A 21,150-nucleotide genomic window follows, 5' to 3' on the forward strand; every position below is an offset into this window, starting at 1 on the left:
GGCTTATACTATTACCAAATAATGCATTTATGAACACTCAGTAGTACATCTGTCTAACTGCACAACCTGCTGGAAGAGGGAAATAATTCACCTATTAAAAACGTACCTTACAGTTACTGTAAACATTATACATTTGTAAGTATTTTCTGTTGAAGGCAGAAATGGCAGAATACTTAATTTTTGAGAAATTCAAAGGCCATATTTTTTAAACTCTAGGAACTGATTTAAGTATAATAACCCAGAGCTTTAAATCAGATAGTTTCCCATGTACTTAATTTTCACAAAGATGAAACAAATAAATCTGATAGTCATTTTCTAATTTCAAAAACAATAATGACTTTTTTGTTATCTTTGCTTTTTATCTTTGGCATATTTACTTCCCAAGCCTAATCTTTTAAGTAGATATCACAGCTGATGTTTTCAGGGACTTAAAATTTCTGTTATCACTATACTTAGGAACTTGCCAGGTCTGCAGAATCTCCTTATTTTTTTTGGTCTCATCAAATTTATAAATAGTTGCAGTTCCAGGTAAGGCACAAGACTATTGTTTCCAGTCCTTCTCTTCTTTATTTTCCCCTCCTTTGTCATGTTTGTGATCTTATCTTTGTCATGTCCCTTTAAATCAAAATCAGCATTTCTAAGCATTAACATGGTAAAAAACTAAGCTAATATTTTTCCCCATAAAAAAGTTGCTTTCATCATACCTCTGTTTTCCACTAGGAATCTGTAGTTTACAATTTACCTAAGGCCTATTAAGTTTAGCATAACTACAATAGGGATTCCTTTTCTTCTGGATGTTAAATGAATTAATTCGTGGTCTTGCATCTAAGGTAAATGTAATTCAATATAGGTAAACAAATCTATCAGTAATTGTCCTCACATTAATGTTATAAGAATTGGCTTTTAAAAATTATCAGTGGCCTAAACATACTTTATTCCTTTAAAAAAGGAATCATTTGCTTTAACATTCATTTTATTCTGTATTTAAGTGATCTTAATTATTGCCAAACCCTAAAATACTCTTTATCCATTTTGCTGTTAGTTTTGTTTAGATATTCCTTATTCCTCTAAGTTCCTGAAAAATAACTGGAATATGTCCAAGTAACTAGCATAGATCTATATTTATGATTTTCATATCCTTAAAAAGATTTTCAAACAAATATTAAATTTAAAATTTCAATAAAATTTTCTTCCATTTTAAATGAAATATGCATAGTAAAGTATACAATATATGTAATAATCTATGTATTTCATGGATGAAACTCTCAAGTCAAGTTATAAATATATGGAAAAGTGATTATATGTCTGTAAGATATCGTTTACCAACACTTCTTTAAATTTGATACTAGTCAGAAAGAATAGTTAGGGACACTATCAGGTGATCAAAAGAGTTGGAATTTTTCCTGGAGATTGGACCTAGTAAAACAGAAGGACTAGTTCTCTGGAACAGAACTGCATTTTTAAAGCTGGACTGAATGGGCTTCTGGCAATTTGGCCTCCCTAGTGGAACCCACGGTCGAAGGGTCTGAAAACAGGTTCTCCTCTGTCCTGGAAGCCCATAGGAGCTTTGCAATTGAATAGTGTTGGCCTGGGATTCCCTAAGGTGAACCTCCTATAGCCAGAAGTGCCCTGTCATTTTCTACAGACACACACACACACACACAATTATCACAATCTCTGTACCATGAGAAATTTCTTTAAGTGTTAATAACCAAAAAAACCTCATAGGACACTATAGGATGCCAATTCCCCATCTTGATATTATCAACATTTGAATCTACATTAACAGAAATTATCTTTTTCTCTAGTGTTCAGATAGGCAAATCATTTATTGCATACCTTATTGTTTAGGTTTATTACTTACTAATTTCCCATCTTGTGAAAACAAACTGTTGATTCCCACAGAAGAGTTTTCAGTGGTTGTGTTCAGTGAGCATCTGAATAGTTTCCTTTTGCAAAGTTTGTTACTCAGGATATTGTTGATTATTGAAGGACTGCTCCTTACCTGATTTTATGTATTGGTAAACAAAGGAAGATGGGTGTAAACAGTGTACACGATACTTAGGATTTGGCCTCCCACGTAGATTTAAGTCTGAACAAAGTCACCGCCATTGCTTCCTATTTGGATCCAGATCCAAATCTGAGCACCCTGTTACTGAACAAACGCAGTCACACCAGGTTAAGGTCTTCGTACTGTGGTATTGTCAACCATCGAACGGAAGTCAGGCCTTTCTTTCTTATTAAATATTTTGTTTGGGGACATTTGAGTTCTTTCACATTAAAAATGTGTCTGTGAATGAAAAAATATAATGCGAATGCAGATGATGCCAGAAACAGGATGTGAGTAAATTAGGTAGTGCAAGTAATGTACATAGAATCTAAGTAGGCAGAAGTAATTTACAAAAATAAACAAGCATCTTGGCTAGAACCAGGGGATTAACATGACTAACTCTCCTACAATATAAATATGGAGTATCAGGCATCATTTTTCTTGAAAGTTCAATATATCTTTTATTTGGAGATCTTGTCAGTCAGAAAAAGTCTTAAAATGTTTTGATTGACTTGAGTCTGATTCCTATGTTATGGATATTTGCTTTTGTAAACAAATTGGATGATAATTATGGATTTTTTATGTGGCAGATGTTATGGATACTTGGTTTGGATTTGTCATCCTCCTTTAGTGTTCAGTTACTGACTTAAAACCAATTGCACTTCGTACACATCTTTTCAGAGTTGTTTTTATGAAAACTTAGAGGAGTGAGAAGATAAACATAAAGACGGTCTTTATTTGTTATAACTCAATTACAATATTAAAAGGAGTTTTACAAAGCTGAAATCAAATTGCACCTGGTCCTTTTCACATCTACCATGAATGTGATATAAAATGATTTTTAAATGTTCAACTCTATTCATAGCATTCTACATCAGAAAAACATACGTTACTATTGAAGCCGTTGAGTGTGGTAATTAATATGGGAAGAGGTACTAGCTCTGAATAAGCGCTTCATCATACACCACCTTTAGATGTCGGTCATTTCCGTGAGTTCCTTAAATAGTTTTAAAGGGGAATTTTCTAATTTGAAAAGAATCCTGTGACTTTATAGCAAATTCAAGTAAGGGTGCAACTCTTGAGGGAATTTACTCAAAGGGTGTATCCTTTTCTTAATTCAGTCATTATTAACGTGCTGTTCCCTTCTTTCCTGTATTTAATTTTATTTCACTTTCCTCCAGAGATCAAAAATAGCAGTGTATGAAAAGATGTGGACCTACATGCGGTCGGCCGAGCCTTCGGTGTTCACGAGGACGACAGCTGAGGGGGTAGCCCGAGTCCGCAAATCCAAGGGCAAATTCGCCTTCCTCCTGGAGTCCACTATGAACGAATACATTGAGCAGCGAAAGCCCTGTGACACCATGAAAGTGGGAGGAAATCTGGATTCAAAAGGCTATGGAGTAGCAACGCCCAAGGGTTCCTCATTAAGGTGGGTGGAATAGTATAACAATAAAACATGTGTTGTTATAGTATTCCACCTTCCCTGATGTCCCTGAGAGAATTATTTTGTTTTGTGTGTGATCATGGTATGTCTGTTTGTTTTCTTTTATTTTCTTTTTCTACATTTCATATTTTTGGGTCAACAATCAGGTAATTTTTATTTTAAGCTTAGGATGACTAGTTGACATATCTTTTAAGGCCATATAAAAACCAAACTGGTTGAACACTAGCTGCTTCCAGAGGGCCTAAAGTATGGGTAGCATATGTTTTCACAGCTCATGAGTTTTTTTTTAGCCACTAAAATCTGCACAGTAATTGCATTAGTAGTAATTCTACATTTTACCATTATGTTTTCGAGTTATGCTTGGCTGCTAGTTTCTTGAGAAAGAAGGAATGAGCCTCTTCCTAGCAACCCTCTTTTTTTTCCCCATTTCAATGTTTCATTTATTATGGCATCTTTCTACTTCAGACTTTCCTGAGGTTACCTTGGTGCTAACTTTGAAATCATATCCCTTTACAAAAGCAGTGATGATTGGAGGGGAACAGGCTCTGGTTTTATGGTGCTTACTCAAGTCACACTCCCACCTGTTCTTAAGGGAGTATGGTGTAAGTAAGATCTGTAAAATGAGAGCCACTGGCCATCCAGAAGCTCTTTACAGGAGCCTCCCAAAATATGCTGGCAGAGCAAAGTGTTCCACGTGTAGTTAATAACTCATGTGTTAAAAGTAAGGCTTTCTTTCTTAAGGAAATGTTGGTGAAATCTGCCCTTTTTCAACCTTTTGGTCCTAGACATAGAAAATACATATGTTTATGTCTAGGAAGCAGAATTTCCCATTTTCCCTAAGCAATAAAGGCTACTGTTGAATTGCTGGGACTAGAGCAAAGCTAGAGACAAAAGTGACGATTGACAAATCATTCTGGCCTCAGTGCTGCTTAGGAGAGAATCATACAAAGCACAGACTTGGGCGGAAGCCAGAATCTTTGCTAAGGACTTGCCCAAGAGCCTGGTCTTGAAAAATGATGTCTCTGGTAAGCCACGGAAAGCTGAAGGTAATGAGACCTGTGCTGGGGCTCAGCACAAGTGAAGAGCAGTGTCACCCACAGATCATTGTTCTCACTGGTTTCAAAAAGGAACAGCAGTGTGCCTTGCGTATGTGTGCTGGGCAGGGGAGGAGCTGGGAAAGATAAAAGGAAAAATTATCAATACCTAAAAGAGTTGTGTTTCCCTAATACTTTGTGTTTGCAGGCAATATTGTAATAATTAGCTATGGGTTTTATGACCTGGTTTTTAAAAAGTGACCTTTTTAATAGGAGATAGAACAAAACAAGTTAATAAAGACAGATTGGATGTGGGCTCTGGCAATTCTGAAATCAGGTTTATTTTAACATATATAACATAAGAAACTGGAGGAATGTGCAGAGAGAAAACCAAAGTAATAAATTATCTATGATAAAATTCTACCTGAAACTATTTCAACAATTGAGAAACTTAAACTGAAAGCAGGGTGTTTGGTCTTTGAGGGTATATTTTGTATGCTCCCGTATGAGAAATATGTCATTTTAATGAGGCCAAGGAGCAAATAAATCTCTATGGAAGCATTAGTTTAAGGGCGCCTCAGTGTAAACAATTTAAGAGCGCGAAGGGAGAAAGCAGCGGCGGCCGATCTGTCGCGAGTGCTCACACATTGATCACATTCACTGGCTGCTGCCTTGCGTCTTAATGAATTCCCTGTGGATCGCGCGGCCTTGTCCTCTGTCTTGTGTCTTCTGATACTGTCAAGCTCCAGGGACTGAATTTGGCCCTCGGATTCGGGTGCGCCTGACTCCCATTGATAGCAAGAGTTCCCTCTTAAATGTGCCACTTTGTTGCAATCCACACTACAGGGATTGTTTGGGGAGAAGCTGAAGGGCTTCATCTGTCTAGAGCTGTATAATAATCAGCATTGGCTCCTCTCTTTTCCTGTCCTTCCCTGGGTCTCGTTAATGAGGCAGTTGTTAAATTCAGCTTCCTGGTTAGAGATTTTGTTTATGTGCTTTTTGTTTTATGCATGCCACAATTTCCTGAGCAAGCTGGCCTCTGCATGCCAAAACCACGGTCATTTTGTCCCATCTTCCAGAACATTGGCAGGGCGCTGACAGCTAACCCCATTCCCCTTGCGCTCCACTCCTATATCCCCTACCCCCAGCCACTAGAGGCAGGAGGCTCAAAATGTTTAAATTCTCATTCTTCTCTTAGGATTCTTACGTGTCAAAGAAAGCAAACTGATAGTGAGATGGACTAATAGGCAACTGCTGTGTTAAGTAATCTAGTTTGTAGCAGTAAATTCAAAATAATTGCATTCATCAGAGGAAGATCCAGAGGGCATTCCTGCATCAAGAATCTTGGAAACCTCCCTGTCTTGTTTGTTCTAGAGGCTATGTCTCTTTTTCTGTAGGATCTGTCCTTTCTAACCAAATCTTTAGGTCAGTAGCTCTGGATATAGTGAGATGGGTGTGTTGCATTGTCCTTATCTAGCCATTAACTATGGCCTCCTCAAAAACTGCTGCTAGGATTTATTAGACAAAAATGAGACTTTAAGAGAAACTGTGATCTCTTCTTCCATGTGAGCTTCACCAGAGAATGCAGGGAGGTGACTAGCAATCTTCTGTTGGCCAAGGGAGTTTTAATCTCCAGGCCTTGCTGTTTGACCAAAATGCTTCAGAGTAAATGTCATTTAAAAAGGAGATGAGTGTGTTCTATAATCAGGATGGAAAGCCAGAACACAAATGTGATCATGATCAGCAGAGAGATGGTCCCAGTGACCAGGCCCAAAGACAGTAGAGCAGTGATGGCAAGCACCATCTTTATGGTAGAGAATGGTAAATAGAGTTCTTTATTGTCCAGAGAGACTTTATTTCAGACTAGTTTTCACTAGGCATACAAATCACAACGCTATAACCATTTACTATTATCACCAGCCCTCCCTTACAGGTCAGTCGTGCTGCCCAGGAATTATTGGTCTGTAGTTTTAATATAGATTCTCCAATGTGTAGGCAACAGAATGATGTCAGGTATATTGATGCTGGGAAACTTACTATCCAGATTCTAATGTAAAAAAGGGATTATACAGCACATATAACTAGACACTGAACTATCAGTGAGTGAGAGAACTTAAATCTTACTGGCATTGTTCTTTCAAAGTTATCTTCTAAGGAAAACATTGAGAAAACATTCAGGTCTTATTGTGAGATGGAAGAGTCAATTCTCTTCTTTCATGTTCTCTCACAACTATTTCAATATTGTGATGTTTCTCCTGAAACTTTCTTTTCACATGTGCAAAGCTCTTTATGCTACTATAAATGCCATGGACTTCCCTCTCACCCCTTCTGAACAACTGGCTGTCCAGAACAACTGGTAATACATTTCTCTGGCTGAGAAATGTTTTAAAAAACAATATTTGTTTTAAAATAAAACAAATAAAAATAAATAAAAATTTAAAAATAATAAAGAGGTTGTTTTAAATTATACACATAGATTGCGTTGCAGTGAAATTTAAATGTTAGATGAAAGAGAAAGTATGATCTATTTACTTAGACTTTACAATCAATGTTCTCCAATTTACTAAATAACTTTACTATATATAAATAGTAAAGTACAGTTCATTATAGTATAGTGTAACATAGTAAAGTTTTATATTTTACTACTGACAATACTATCCACTTGTTATATCATCTATACTGTAATACTATTTAATATACCATCAACTTACTATACAATAAATATATTTATAGATAATTAAAACTGATAAGGATTGGTTAGGCTAAATAGTAATTTTGGTTAATATAGATTTGACCAATAAGTAATTTTTAGAAGAGAATATCCTTTTTAAAGAAATTCATAGTATCTGGCATCTGTAAACGCCTCCAAGGAGCAAAGCAGTAGATGATATGTGAAGATTTCCCCTTCATATACTCGACCCTGTGTAACTTTTAAAGACTGAAGAATCTATAGTCTCATATACTTCCATTACTCAACAGTGATAATTCTCATTCAGAATTTGCCTTCTCTAAAGATGTTTGTGGGACATTATCTAAAACAAGACAAATGTTCTGTCATGAAGAAAAAAATGTTTCAAAAGAAAGCAGATATCAGAAAATTTGCATCACTGGGAGAGACCTGGAAAAAATAAGGCCAAATTGGACTTGCCAGTGCCCAGTCCCAGGAACCCACGGCAACAGGAGCTGATCCTGTGAAGCAGGCACGTCAGCGCCCCACTGCAACAGCACGGCGGGGGGAGGAAGTACTTGCATTGAACTTCGTCTTTCAGTACTTAACAAAAACACTGGCCTCATAGAACTCTCTGTCCAGTTCTAGGTCGTATCCAGGTGGAGAAAGTTCTCCTATAAGCCGTACTATGCTTCTCCAATTTGGGGGATTTGTTAGGGCAGACGTATTGAACTTATTATTCATATTCACCTGGGAAAAATGTGTTATGCAAAAGGAATTACTTTCCCAGGTAAAATTTATGAGACATATTTATTTATTAATTTTTTTAGTTGAGCCTGTAAAAAGAATTTATTTGGGAAATGGGGGAAAGAACAGAACTTGCTGAGAAATGGGAAAGAAATATGGAAATAACAAGATTTGGTGTGGGCTCCTCCCGGCAGAGAGAACATAAGACATATTTAGTCATCGGTTCAGAAGTACTTGGAAGGTCTAGAAAGTAGGAGTTTTCTGGACATCACATATGAGAACAATACAATGTTGTAGTCTATTTTGGGCATTAGCAACAAGTCAACTGCTAGTGTATAATGTAGAGGACAGAATAACTTAAAAACACAGAAATTTGAGGCTGAGTACATAATATTACTGAGCAGGATTTGGCCTCAAACTGTTAACTTGTCTTCTACAAATGATTTGCAGTAGATTAATGTATACATATGGGTGTACTTTCTAACCATTATGAAAGAGACATATTGTTGCTTAGGAATATTCATTTTTCTTGCTGCCATATTAAAAGATGCTACAGATAATTTTGTGATCCCATTATGTTTTAGAATATATTTTGTCAGTGTAGGGATCAGAAAAACACACAAAAGACCAATTGCACCTGTCAACATATGTACACACAAACACATACAGATTCCCCTTGTCATGATATGCATAAATACCCAGTGTGCTATTAGAGATCTAATGTCTCTTGCAGGTAGCAAGCATTTGTAATCACAGTCTGAGAAGTCATGTGATAAAGGCATCAATGCCACATGTGTCCCAGTGAAAAATACTTGCATAGAATCCTAACAATCCTTCCTTCCCTTTCTGCAATGATAGAAAATATAAAACTTTCTACTGCCATTTGAAATTCTAGATTTTTCACTTAACTCTCTCCTATGATTAAAAAATTACTAAACTCATAGCTCCCCATGAAGAGGAAAATGTTACTTTTTTCTGCATTTAAGACTCACAAGACATTATACATTTTTGCCATTCTTCTCACTAACAAAAAAAAAAGATGCTAAAATGATTCACCCTCATTCATTTGCCAATTCATTCAACAAATGGTTGCTGAGAATTTACCTTGCAGTAAATTCAAGTTACCCACTCTGAAGATGCATCCAGTCTGCAGGAGGTGACACATCTTCAAAAGTTTCTAAATTAAATGTTTAGCCCTTTTCTCTCCTCACACATAATACTTAGAAGTAATATTTTAGTTAAGTTGCTTGGAAAAATGAGGGTAATTTGTGGGCATTTTAGTTTCTCCCACTTCAGAGAGGATTAAATTTAGCAAGATAAAACTCCTACCACCGTTTTAACAGGTAATTTAAGCCCACTAAACTTGATTTGATGACAAATCTAAGACAAATCTCGATTCTCACAGAACTAAAAGAAGCCAAAATTCCAAACTGTTTAGTCCCACAAAACCGCCTCATAGATAAATCCTACAAAGGTAAAGAATCTCTGAGAAGATGGTCTGTAGCTCCTACAAGTCCCATTCACTCAGCGGCAACACAACTACGGTGAGAGCAGAACTTCGGGCCTCCCCGTCAGGAAGCCTTGACCTACAGGTGGCAAATGCATTTTGAAAGCATGAAGCCGACCTCCTAAGCCGATGTTTAATAACCGCTGGAATCCGGTAGCCGTGCTGGCCCCTGCGTTGGTGGCGACTGAAGCTTCCCCCCGAGATGCCCTACAAGCCCCAACGCTGCCGCGGCTGCGCCGACCGCCTCCCTGAGGGGAGCTCCGGAAGCGGCGGCGCTCGAGGGCGTCGGTGGGAAGGCGCGAGAGGCCGGGGCGCGAGGCGGCTGTGTGGGTCCCGTCTGCGTGCTGGAGGGGGGAAGCCCGAGGAGCGCCAGGGCTGGAGGGAAGAACCCTGCTGAGCGCGCCGGACTCCTGAGCTCCCCGCAGAGGCCCGACTGAGGCAGCTCCTGAGGAGAGAAGGCCGCGGTTCCGGGTACGGCGTGCCAGGCCCCGAGGCAGGCCGCGCGCGCGGGGGACGCAGGAGCCGAGGGGGTCCCGCGCGGCCGGGGCTGGGAAACAGCTCGCCCCCCGGGCGCAGCGGCCCGGAGCGGCCGCGTCTGGCGTTAGGTGGGCTGGGCCCGCGGTGCGAGTGTGTTGGCCACGTCTACAGCCCCCGCCACAGGACAAACGCCCCGAACCCGGGGGCCGAGCCGTGGGAGGCCTCGGTGCCCAGCACCGACCGGCAGGCTCGAGCCGACAGAGCCTGCGGGCCCCAGAGGCCTAAGCTCCCGGCTCCAAGGGGCGCTGCGGCCACTCCACCCTGTCCCCAGGACGGCGCGGCCGGCCCCACGCAGAGCGCTCACGGATGTGAGCGGTGGGTGTGCACAGGGCAGGCCTCCTGGCCCCTAAGGCGCCCAAAGTCGATGTCACCTAGCAGGCGTCGGTGCCGTCCTTCCCACTGAAATGGCCTCCATTTCCTCGTACTCCTCCTTTTTAGCATTCTCTAGGCCGCAAGAGAGGTTGGTTCCTGCTGCTCACGATGCAGTTTCTGACCCTAGCTGTTCTTTGGCTCTGTCTATATCCAATTATTAAAGAAACTGTCAGATTAATTCTCTTCCCTGTATGACCTCAAGTTATAGAACCATGATTTCTATAGACAGTAAATGCTCTTGAGGTTCACACTTAGAAAGCTGCATGGATTTAGTTTGGGAGTGGCTGTTTATCTTCAGAATAAAGCCAGGGGACAGTCCTTTTGTATTTTGTATGTCACTGGTATTGAATTCAAGTCTCCCACCGTACCTTCCTGAAAAAAAAATACCAGAAAGATCACCAGCTGGGCTACCTGACAACAGGCCGTGGCAGGGAGGAACCATTAAAAGTTCTTGGAGAGGCCTTAACTTTCACACAGCGAATAGTTCTGCAGGTCAAGAAGGGAGTATCATAACAAGGCTGTAAAATTTTTCTGCCCCTTACCGTTCCAGGCCCTCTTTAGCTAAGAGTGTGGAGGTAGGAGTAGAGAGTCTGGTAAAGGGTAGTAGAGATACACACAGTGATTTGGAGGGAATAATGGTCATCACGTTTACCATAAAAATCTAAAGTACCTGTAATTAAATCCCGGAAAACTTACTTTATTGTGGATGATGTAATCTATTCTTAAATACAGAATTCTACATGATGCTGCTTTGATGCAATTTTATATTAATGATGTACTTAGTACATCATAAATAAATAACAGTTTTCCATAAAATGAAAATGTACCCATTTGTTCCTGCTAGTTTAGCATATGGAAAATCACTCATCCACAACTTTAGATATTTTAGCTTCCTTTTATATTTTCTAAAGGAAATATAGCCAAGGTGAGGGGTTGGCTACGATTCATGTTTAAGGAAAGGAAGACATTGTTTGGCAGTCCTTTGAAATGAGCTGGAAAAGAGTAAGCACCCTGGTTTAGAATTACATTCTATTCTAATTTGACTAGGAATAAGTAGCTATAGCTCATTTGTTTTTATGGATTTTTTTCCCTTCTAAAACATCATTTCCATAGCTCTTGTTTTCAGAATGAAATAAATGCATTTGAAATCCCTTGGCCACAATCATATGGTATTATGTCCTCTGGCAACACCTGAGTAGAAAATCACCATTTGACTTTGCAAAACACTTAGCCCTGGCCCTCAGCCTTCTCAGAAGCAAGCATTATATTGATAGATAATTTTTTGCAAACAATGATTATATTCATAGGAATTAGAAATACTGGGAACACATTGTTTAAATTCCTTAATAACAGAAAAGTCTTTTTCATGATTAAAAATGGTTTACTTTAAATGGACAGGTTCCACACTTTCAGAAAATCTAAAAATCATTGTTAGGAGTCAACCACAGAATCAAATACCCTTTCAAAAAAATTGTGAAATCATTTCAATATGCTCCTTTAATACCACACAACTCAACAGTAGAGAAAAATCAAGGGCACAAAAACCCCTCACATGAATTCTGCCTTTCAAAGTGTCCAGCATACTTCAAAAGTGGGAAAAATCTATTAGGCATATCATTTTAATACCACTGACCACACAATGTCACATCACATCCTATCAAAATAAACTAAGCTTTATTTACTGCTCTTTTTCATGTTGATTCTGAGATACTCCACAAAGACATTGACCCACAGATAAGTTTTTACAGAAATTTTAATAATTCAATCTGTTGGTGCAAAATGCTGAATATTTGCAAGTCAAAATAAGAGTTAAATTAGAATCAGCCAAACAAAACTGACACAAACAGCTTCTCACTTTCCAAGTAAAGATTCAGTGAGCAGTCCCCCCTTCACTGGTGCCTCACTACGCTGAAGAGTGAATAAAAATGATCAAGGGCTACCCGTAGGGCCTCTGCCATTACATAATTCTAGTTGTTTCCTACTTCGAGCTGAACATCCTTCTTGAAGGGGTCCTGTTAGCACCCAAGTCTCATGAACTCCCAGCACTGAGTCTCTCCTCTTTCCAGATACCTGCAATAGGACCATACAAACCGTCATAAACTCAATCAGCAAGGATAGCTGCTCTATGTTGCCAGGACGTTGATCATGAAAAAGGGAACCCAAAACACAAAAAGCATGAGAAAAAGAAAACTTAAAATGAAACCCAGGTACCTAGAGTCCTAACATACCCTTTAAATAAAGTTCTCTGTTTATTCACTTTTAAAAGATGAGTTTATATATGGCTTAATGTAGAACATTAAAAGTTACTGAATGGTGTTATTTCCTAAGCAAAGCAATTTTAACAGTCTAGCATAGCATTATTGTTTTCCATTCACCTCCACATATATTTTTTCACTTGATGTTTTAACAGTCAGTCTTCTTATTGTATTATACAGGAAGAAACTGTATATTAGAGATGTTAAGTGACGTGCCCACAGGCCCACAGCTGAGATTAGAACTCTCTTCTGACTCTCTCCAGTGCTCTTATGGGAAAAGAACAGAAAAGCACTTTTTAGTATAAATGCATTTACCCCATGAAAACTTTCTGTGAGTCTTCCAGGCTATAGTTTTGGCAACATTGATCATTTCAAGGCATTTTGAAAATACCTATATAGAGTCCAAGAAACTATAAAGTTAAATTTATATTTAAAACTAGTTAAATTTTTATTGAGTTGAAGAAATTACAGAGATAGATTTTGGGTCAGCACAAAGAATGATTTTCCAAGAAATGAAACTAGTCAAAGGGGGGAAATTACCTTTTACACACACCATCAGAGTTGTCCAAGTAGAAGTAGAAGGGATCCTCCCATCTCCTAAAGAAGAGGTGGTGTTGGGTGACATCTACAGCCCCTCCCCACTTTGAGAGTGTGAGATTGTATTAGACCCTGGATTATTTCTATCAAAACAACCAAAGAATTCTTTTATACCTCCTTGAAGTTATAGACACTTAATGCAATTGGGGAAAAATCCATTCCCAAAACCTCAATAGAAGCTTGTCTGGTTTTGGAACTAAATAAGTCACTTTTTTAGTAAAGGTGGTTTTTTCATAGTCTGTTGCCATTGTGAAATGGAAAGGTGTTTAAAGAAAGCGTTTCTCTGTACAAACCAAGAGAGCTAGAGAGAGACACATGTCTTGTACACCTATATATACAGACATTTGATATTATGGGTTGACATCAAACTTGGCAAGGTACATTGCCAAACATTGGAATAGATAAAGGGGGAAATAAAATAGCAAAAGTGAGGCACATGCAAGTAGAAGGACTTGCTTTAATTTTTTTAAAACAAATTGTATACCTCCTTATCTAGATATAACAATCAATCCAGTAATGTGGCAACCCATGGTGCTTCAATATGAAATACTTGAGAAGGTGATTCTTAAGGGCACCATAATAACCCCAGCGACTTCAGAACTACTTACTCTCTTTTTCACTTTTCCCTTCATCACAAATAGCAATCGGTTTATGCCCTGAAGCATGAAGACGCGCAGCCACTGTAGTTTTATACAATCCAGGCAGACTAACTATAGTGGAAGAATCTGGAGATGCCCAGATCACTTCTGAATATAGAGATATTTCCTTCAAAACTCAGTTATATAAATAACTTCCATGGGTGAATTAGGTGTTTCAAAAAACACAGTTTATTCTTTTCCCATTTTAAGCACAGATTTACAATTTCCGAATTCATATGTTTCAATATAAAGCAAGTGCTCTATTTCTGTATATGTTATTTGAAACTTACTGTGTTTTGTGGATAAAATGGTGATATGTAAAAATGCCAATTTTTTTAGAATATTCATTAAAAATAATGAATGGAGAGATGAGGTGGCGAGTGGTTGAGGCGATGGACTGCTGAAGATAATGAATGAAGTTAAGGTTTCCAAGGAGGAATTCTAGGGAAAATCTGTGTCTCTGTAGCTGGAAGAGTTTTGCTATGCCATGTTTGCATCATATAACTTTAGGATGGTTGGAATTTATAGGCTGAATTTAATGCTAAGCCAATAGTAACAGTCATAGATAAAGACGAGATTGTATTATATATTGTAGCATCTGCCATGTAGTGTTTTTTTTTCCCCTGGACATTTTCATTTTGGCCATTACAGTAATGATTACAACATCTCGCATTTTGATGTCTCTGGAATATAATGTGACAAGCTGAGGTTCCAAAGTACATCCATTTTCTCATCTGATGTCATTTTCCTTGATAAAGAATTTTAATAAGTTACCCAAAGTTAAATAACAATAGCACATGATCTCGTATGGGTTCAGGCTCATTCTTGGTCTCCACTCTCCTTCATGTCTCACAGAATTCAATCAATTGTCTGGTATTTGATTTTTTTATGGGAGCCAATCAGCATCTCTAAAATTATGCCAAAGGGTAACTAAGAACTGATGCTATGATCAGTTATTGAGAGAGTAGCCTCAAAAGACACAAAGTAGTACAAATAAGAAAAGACCATATCAGAGACAGTATAATTGAAAAGGAAATAAAAACCTAAAAACTACAAGTGCCAAGCACATGTATATGAATATATTTCCTGACTTGACCCCTGCAACTCCTTGAGGCTGGCGATATCTTTATCTATACAGATGACACTGCTGAAGCTCAAGGTCAAATAGCTGGAATTGTAGTCCATTCCTGTCTAATTCCCAAGCCCATGCACCTTTCTGTAAATTGCCTTGTTTTTCTCCATCCAAAGACCCTGGTATTAATAGCTAGACATAGACACACTAAGAAAAAAAGCTCCTTCTTTATCCAAACTGTGATTCCCTGTTTTGAAAAAATCAAACAAGCCCATAGTTTCTGACATCTGTCTCCAAGAGTTTTCCTTAATCCACCCATCTAATGACCTCTTAAGATATTTTAATTTCTCTAATAGTATCGTTCATATCACGTTCAGTACTGCTTCCAAACATGGTATTGCTTGTAGTGTGATCATTTTGCTCTCAAAAGACCTCAGGGAAATGGGCTGAGAACACCTCAGTGTGCCTCCTTTTCCCGCAGGAACTCGAGGGCCTCCCCAGATGCACCCTCCCATATAGACTTCAGCTGGCCCAAATTACCAAACCATGCCCTTCCATGAATTCCCCTGCTCCAAGCCAGGCTTCAGCTGACAAGAGCCTGACTGGAGAGCAGACAGAGTCTTTCTTTCCTTTATAAAGCTCATGGTCATACCCCTTTGGCTTACCCCTTGAAATGGACTTTAAATCCAGTGAAAGCCCCAGGATATCAGACAGTTGGTAGTGTCTTGTGAGACCTGAGAAAGGGGTTGGCCGGAACTGAACTGGACTTTAATACAAGACCATGTTCTATTGTTGTTTAACTTTGGGTATTTCTCCCCTAGGAGGAGGACACAGGAGATCTAACCAGCTGCAGGACCAAGGTAAGAGGGGAGTTTTCTTTCAAAAGAATGGGTTCCATCCATTTGAAGGAAACCCCTCCCCCACCTATTTTTATTCCCTTTTCTTTATACGTTTATATTTTTCAACTCACCAGCATTAGGCAACCAGTTACCACCTGTTGCATTGTAGTTATTTGAACATCCATTTACAAATGTAATAGCAGGGGGAAAAAACCTTCACACAATTCATATCAATAATATGCAGATGCATTTATGTTTCCATCACTGTTAAATATGAGTACCCGTGTTCCATTAAGGATTAGACTCTTAAATAGCCTTAGAAAATTATCCGTTCATTTCCATGTATATGGAATATAAATAGTCTCTGCCAATCAAACCATCATAAGAGGTTGCAAAAATATTAATACTAAAACCCAATGTATTACTATGCAAAATGAATCATTATTAAGATTTTTTTGAATTTATGAAAAGAGGCAGCTGATTTAATTTTAATAATTTATATTTTGAAATATAGTTAGGATGGACTTTCGGTCTAGAGTAGTATAGACATAATGAGATTTGTAAGGTACTGTATTCAAACAATGGTTAGGACAATAGAAAAAAGGAGGAAATATTGCCATGAGCCTTATTTCTCCAAACTTATAGACTCTTTTCTCAGACCTCTTTTATATTGTGTTTATGGTTTCCAATTGTAACCTCTCACCTTTTAAGTTGTTTCTTATCCGTGGAAATCTTCAGTATCCCTGTCCTTGGAACTCTTTCAAATTGGTCCTTCTATGGGGCAGAAGTTAAGGGCAGAGGGTTTTAAATCACCCAGACTTTGAGGCATTAGAAGAACGATGCTGTGTGCTGAGCGTGAAGGGTCAGCACCCCGACCCTCTTCCACGGTATTTCTTTGTTTTCAGTGCCCTCCACGGAGGCTAGATCCTGAGGGACCCAGTTAGGGTTTAAGAAAGCACTAGGATCAGGTTACTGAGATTCACAGGGCTCAGCTAGATGGAAATTTTAGAACAGGAAAAGAAATGTGCAAGAAGAAGGAGTATTCAGGCAACTTGTTGTCAGGAAATAAAGTCATCATATTTTCAGAAATACAGTTGGCTGGGTTCTACCATTTTGCTACAGATGCATTGTTCAGAGCAACTTCAAGCCAGACTCTTGGGAGTCTTACTAAGGCAAAACCATTTCAGTAGGATCTATTTTGTTAGGGACTGTCTTGTGAGCAGTAGTCATGTGATTAGGGACATGTATGGAATAAGAATTTGATGTTTTAACCAAATTTGATTTTTGCTTTTTATGTAGACAATAATTTTGCAGTGGTCACCAAATCCAGAAGCCTAGGCACAGCACTTTTGGTAGATGATGCATTTTATCAGATTAGTCAGGGAAAACCCAATTTCTATCTTCTCAATCACTGATTCCTTTAGTGAAAAGTACAGGATAGAGTTGAGTCACATTATTTATTCCTTTTTTTTTTTTTTTAAGATACCAGATATATGGAATCTTATCCTAAACAATCATATTAAAACAAGGAAATTGTCACAAGTTATTTTAGTGGATGTGGACTCTATGCGTGTGATTTTGTTCTCTATGGAAATTAATTTCATCAGGCAGCTTTGGTGTATAGCTTATAAAAGAGCTCATGGTAATATTCAGGGAACAAATTGTTTACGGTTCTGTAGGGACTTGGTTTTTGGGGATAACAAACTAAAATTGAGATAAAACCACCATTTTTGGTTTGTTGCTCAGTAGAATGAAAACTATTGAGCTTATATTAATTGCATTCAATTTAATAGGTGTATTTTAAAAGATTTGTTTGAAGCCCCCAAAATGTATCTTAAGAAGGACTCTGTTAAAGAAGAAAAAAGGGGAAAAATTCTTACAAGGAACAAATAACCTGAAAGAGTGTGATGTATTCTAGTATGAATACAAATAGAAACAAATGTGAGACTATGAAAATTTAAACTTTTTGTAATTTTATTCTATTTGAATTTTTTAATAAAAATAAATACCATTTCAAATACTACTGTGATTTAAAAAAAAAAAGCTTATTGTCTTCACTTAGAATTGCATAAACTTAAAATCTTTAAGACTTATTAATAGGATCTTGAAACTCAAATCATTCTGAGAGAATAACATAAAACCTACCTGCTCTCCTAGGTATGAGTTTCCTATATAGTCCTGAACCTTGAATGGCAAGTTGAAACAAAATCTGCTCAAGATCCCATTAACTCAGGTGTATATAATCCCTATTTCTATAAAAAGCCTTAACTTTCTTTTTCTTTTTATGCTATTTTCCCAGATGCACCAAAATCCAAGACAAAGTTGGGGTAGGTGAAACAATATCACACATTTTAAGGTATTAAGAGTAGTATTCAAATGCTTGCCCAGTGCTGAGAAAGCTGAAACCTTTAATGGCAGAGAAGAACTGATAGTGTGATTTTTACTCTGAAGAACATTATGGGAAGCTAAAGTATTTGTATATGAAGGTTAACTAGCCATATTTAGCAAGTTATAGGCATATTTAATATACAGTAAAATAAACCTAAATAGAGCCTAACCATACAATTGGCTTTTAGAAATTCTCTAAGGGTGACATGTTTTATTTGCTAAACTTAAATTAGACTGCAGCTATAAAAATACCACTATTTTGGATTTTCTTCTTGTAATTTAGTTGGAAATATCAGATTCCCCTTGTTATTCACAATAAACTTGTATTTGATTTTATCATTTAGTGTTCTTCCCTTTTTCATCTACTCAAAGTGAATTAAGGACCCTTCTGACTATCTATGATCTTAGAAAAATATATTCCTAGATTATTTTGTTTATAAAATGGACCAAATTGTTTTCCAATATTCATAAAGATAGCTAGTGTCAATAATATGTGTATGTCTCTCTTGCCAACATTTAATAGACAGTTTGAAGCCTCTTGTTTTGTTTTGTTCTGTTTTGAAATACTCTTCACACCAGGTACCTAATTTCAAAATCCATTAAGTTCTATGATCAGAGTATTTCCTTTTACAATGTAGTAAATTATTCTTTCCTTTTTGATGTGCTGCTTGCACCATTGCACCTCAAGTTAATTCATTCAGGTGTCAATTCTACATATAGTTATTGCATTCTTATTAAATTTCTTGCCCTGCAATTTGGAACTGAAAATGTTATTAAAAAATACCATAAGATACAGTCGTTGTGCTCTAAAAGGGAGAAAAGATAGCAGATAGCAGTACAGAATAATGTATGCCTCAAAGCAAATGCAAATGGTCCAGATAATAGGTGTTACAATTTAAAGAAGCAGGAGATAAATAGAATCTAGAGTATCTTGGAAAGGACCTTAGAGGGAAAGTTCAGATTTACTTGTTAATAAACAAATATTACTTGAATGAATAAGGGGATGGGTGATTATCCTTGGAAAATGATAAGGAATTTGTGAAGGTTAAGAGAAAAAGAAAGGAAATCCTAGTGAAGGTCCATCATGAGTTTGGAATGACTTCTCAACAGAGCTTTTTGGAAACTATAAGGAAACTATCCTGGCTATACCCAGAGTGTCTGAAAGTATACCTTAGGGGTGTAGGTAAATGGAGTGATTGAGAATCCTTGAGTCTCACACAGGAATAGTATCCTCAATGGTATGTATGAGTCACTGAATAGCTGAGAGGCAGAGCACCATAAAAAGCAGAGAAGGCAGGGTATTCTGACTCTGGGTTGCAGGAACGGATTAGGAGGCCCGTGGATCACCTATCAGGTGGGAAGGCTTCAACTAAGATGATGCCAGTGTAATGGAAATGAAAAGATAAATTTGGGAGACACTTTCAAGAAAAAGAATTCTTGAAAGGATAATAGGGTGTAGGAAAGGAGGAAAAACGAAGATTCAAAGATAGATTGAGTTTTTGTGGTTGGGCCCTGTTATTTTGTTATTTGCTTTTGCAGTTTGATTTCTTCTGTGTAATGTTTTCTAATCTATTATACTAGAGCTTCCTTATGATGCTGATCTTAGGGATACAGGACATATCCCAAAAGATGACATTAGACTTAAATGACAGGAGCCTTGTATGTACTAAGATAGATCTTTCTTATTTTAAACTTGGGAGAAAATCATCACTGCCTAGACAAACGAAATAATCATAGAGGGTTTGGGTGATGCTTTTCAAAGAAAATCATCTACAGCACTTCTTGGGTATTTAGGAAGTAGTTTGGTTGACAAGACCACCTGCCTTTAAAGTTATATCTTGACTCAAGGAGTATTTAGCCAGAGAGAACAGAAGTTGCCAATTTACTAGTACAGGTAATATTTATGAGTCTGTATGAGTCAAGGAGCCTCCAAAGCTTAATCAGTGTTAATCCCTCCCAAGCATGAGGACAAACTTCTCCAGAAAAGCTCCTTATGGAGGTGCTGCTCTGGGAAGGTTCACTCACAGGAAGGGACACTGACAGGAGCAAAGGGTGTGTCCGGCAGTGGGAAAGAGCACTGGACCAGAAAGCAGAAGACCTGCATCCCAGCTGGGCTTTGGTGGGCAAGTCACCTAACTATGATCACGCCCCCAAGACCTCGGTTGTAAAGTGAGGTTGGAGATGGCCCCTCAACTATCTTTGGCTTAAAGATTCTAGGATCCTTGGTCTTTAAAGCAATTGATGAAAAATGTTAGTAGTCAACAAAGGCCGGAAGAAGTAACTGTGATCCATGGTCATGGCATGGTTTAGAATTCTGGAAAGGAGCAGGGTCTAGAGTAGGGAACCCAATGTCAGGGACAGAGGTGGAGTCCAGTCAGCGAGAAGGCAGACCTCTGTCCTGCTCTGCAGCTCGCATGCCCGTGACCGTGACAGTGATGGGTTCTTGTGGTTTTGACGTTAGAATAACAAAGATCACAACTTTGAAAAATGAACGATATGCAGAAATATTTGAAGCACTTCCTCTAAGTGCCTGTAGTCTGATCCTGAAACAAAGCCCCCTTTCATATGACTTAACCACAGATGGCAACAACAACAAGGGAATAGCTTGGGAAGGCATTCTCTCTCTAAAATTTTAAGCAGCACCCCAAGGCTACCCCAAATAAAATAAAAATTATATTATTTAATATGAATAATTGGTATTTTCTCAATATTATGTAAGTGTAACTAAAAATATCTTTAGACAGTTTATGTTGACTTTCATTTAACACAGTCTTAATAAATAAATAAAAACTGCGCACTGGGCTTCCAGAGTGACCAGAGATTGAGACTAGTTCCTAGAAAGTACCCGCCAGCCAAACCACAGCCTTAAAACCTCTTTCTATATCAAAATCCCAGAGGCGCCTTAGTGAGAGAAATGTTTCTAATTCTCTTATCCTTAATAAACACCCTTGAATGTACTCAATAATGAATCTAAAAGAGTTAGAATCTAGAACAGATACTTT

The 21,150-nt window shown here is 38.0% G+C and overlaps 1 protein-coding gene across 9 annotated transcripts in view; it reads left to right on the forward strand.

The window, feature by feature from the left end:
* The window catches only part of GRIA4 (glutamate ionotropic receptor AMPA type subunit 4), a 386,269-nt gene that overhangs the window by 342,421 nt on the left and 22,698 nt on the right, over positions 1-21,150 (forward strand). For 7 of the 9 annotated variants that reach the window (XR_011647617.1, XM_004453286.3, XM_004453287.3 and 4 more), the window contains one exon: positions 3,232-3,479. Coding sequence is in view for 8 of the 9 variants with exons in the window: in XM_004453286.3 (XP_004453343.1) it covers positions 3,232-3,479 (248 nt within the window). In the remaining variant the exon portion in view is untranslated. Of the gene's footprint in view, positions 1-3,231; positions 3,480-15,742; positions 17,625-18,059; positions 18,088-21,150 lie in introns of those variants that run through there. The other 2 variants (XM_004453289.5, XM_058289455.2) reach the window with 2 other exon arrangements.

Source organism: Dasypus novemcinctus, chromosome 27 (assembly GCF_030445035.2).
Source record: "Dasypus novemcinctus isolate mDasNov1 chromosome 27, mDasNov1.1.hap2, whole genome shotgun sequence".
In the NCBI taxonomy this organism is placed as follows: Eukaryota; Metazoa; Chordata; class Mammalia; order Cingulata; family Dasypodidae; genus Dasypus; species Dasypus novemcinctus.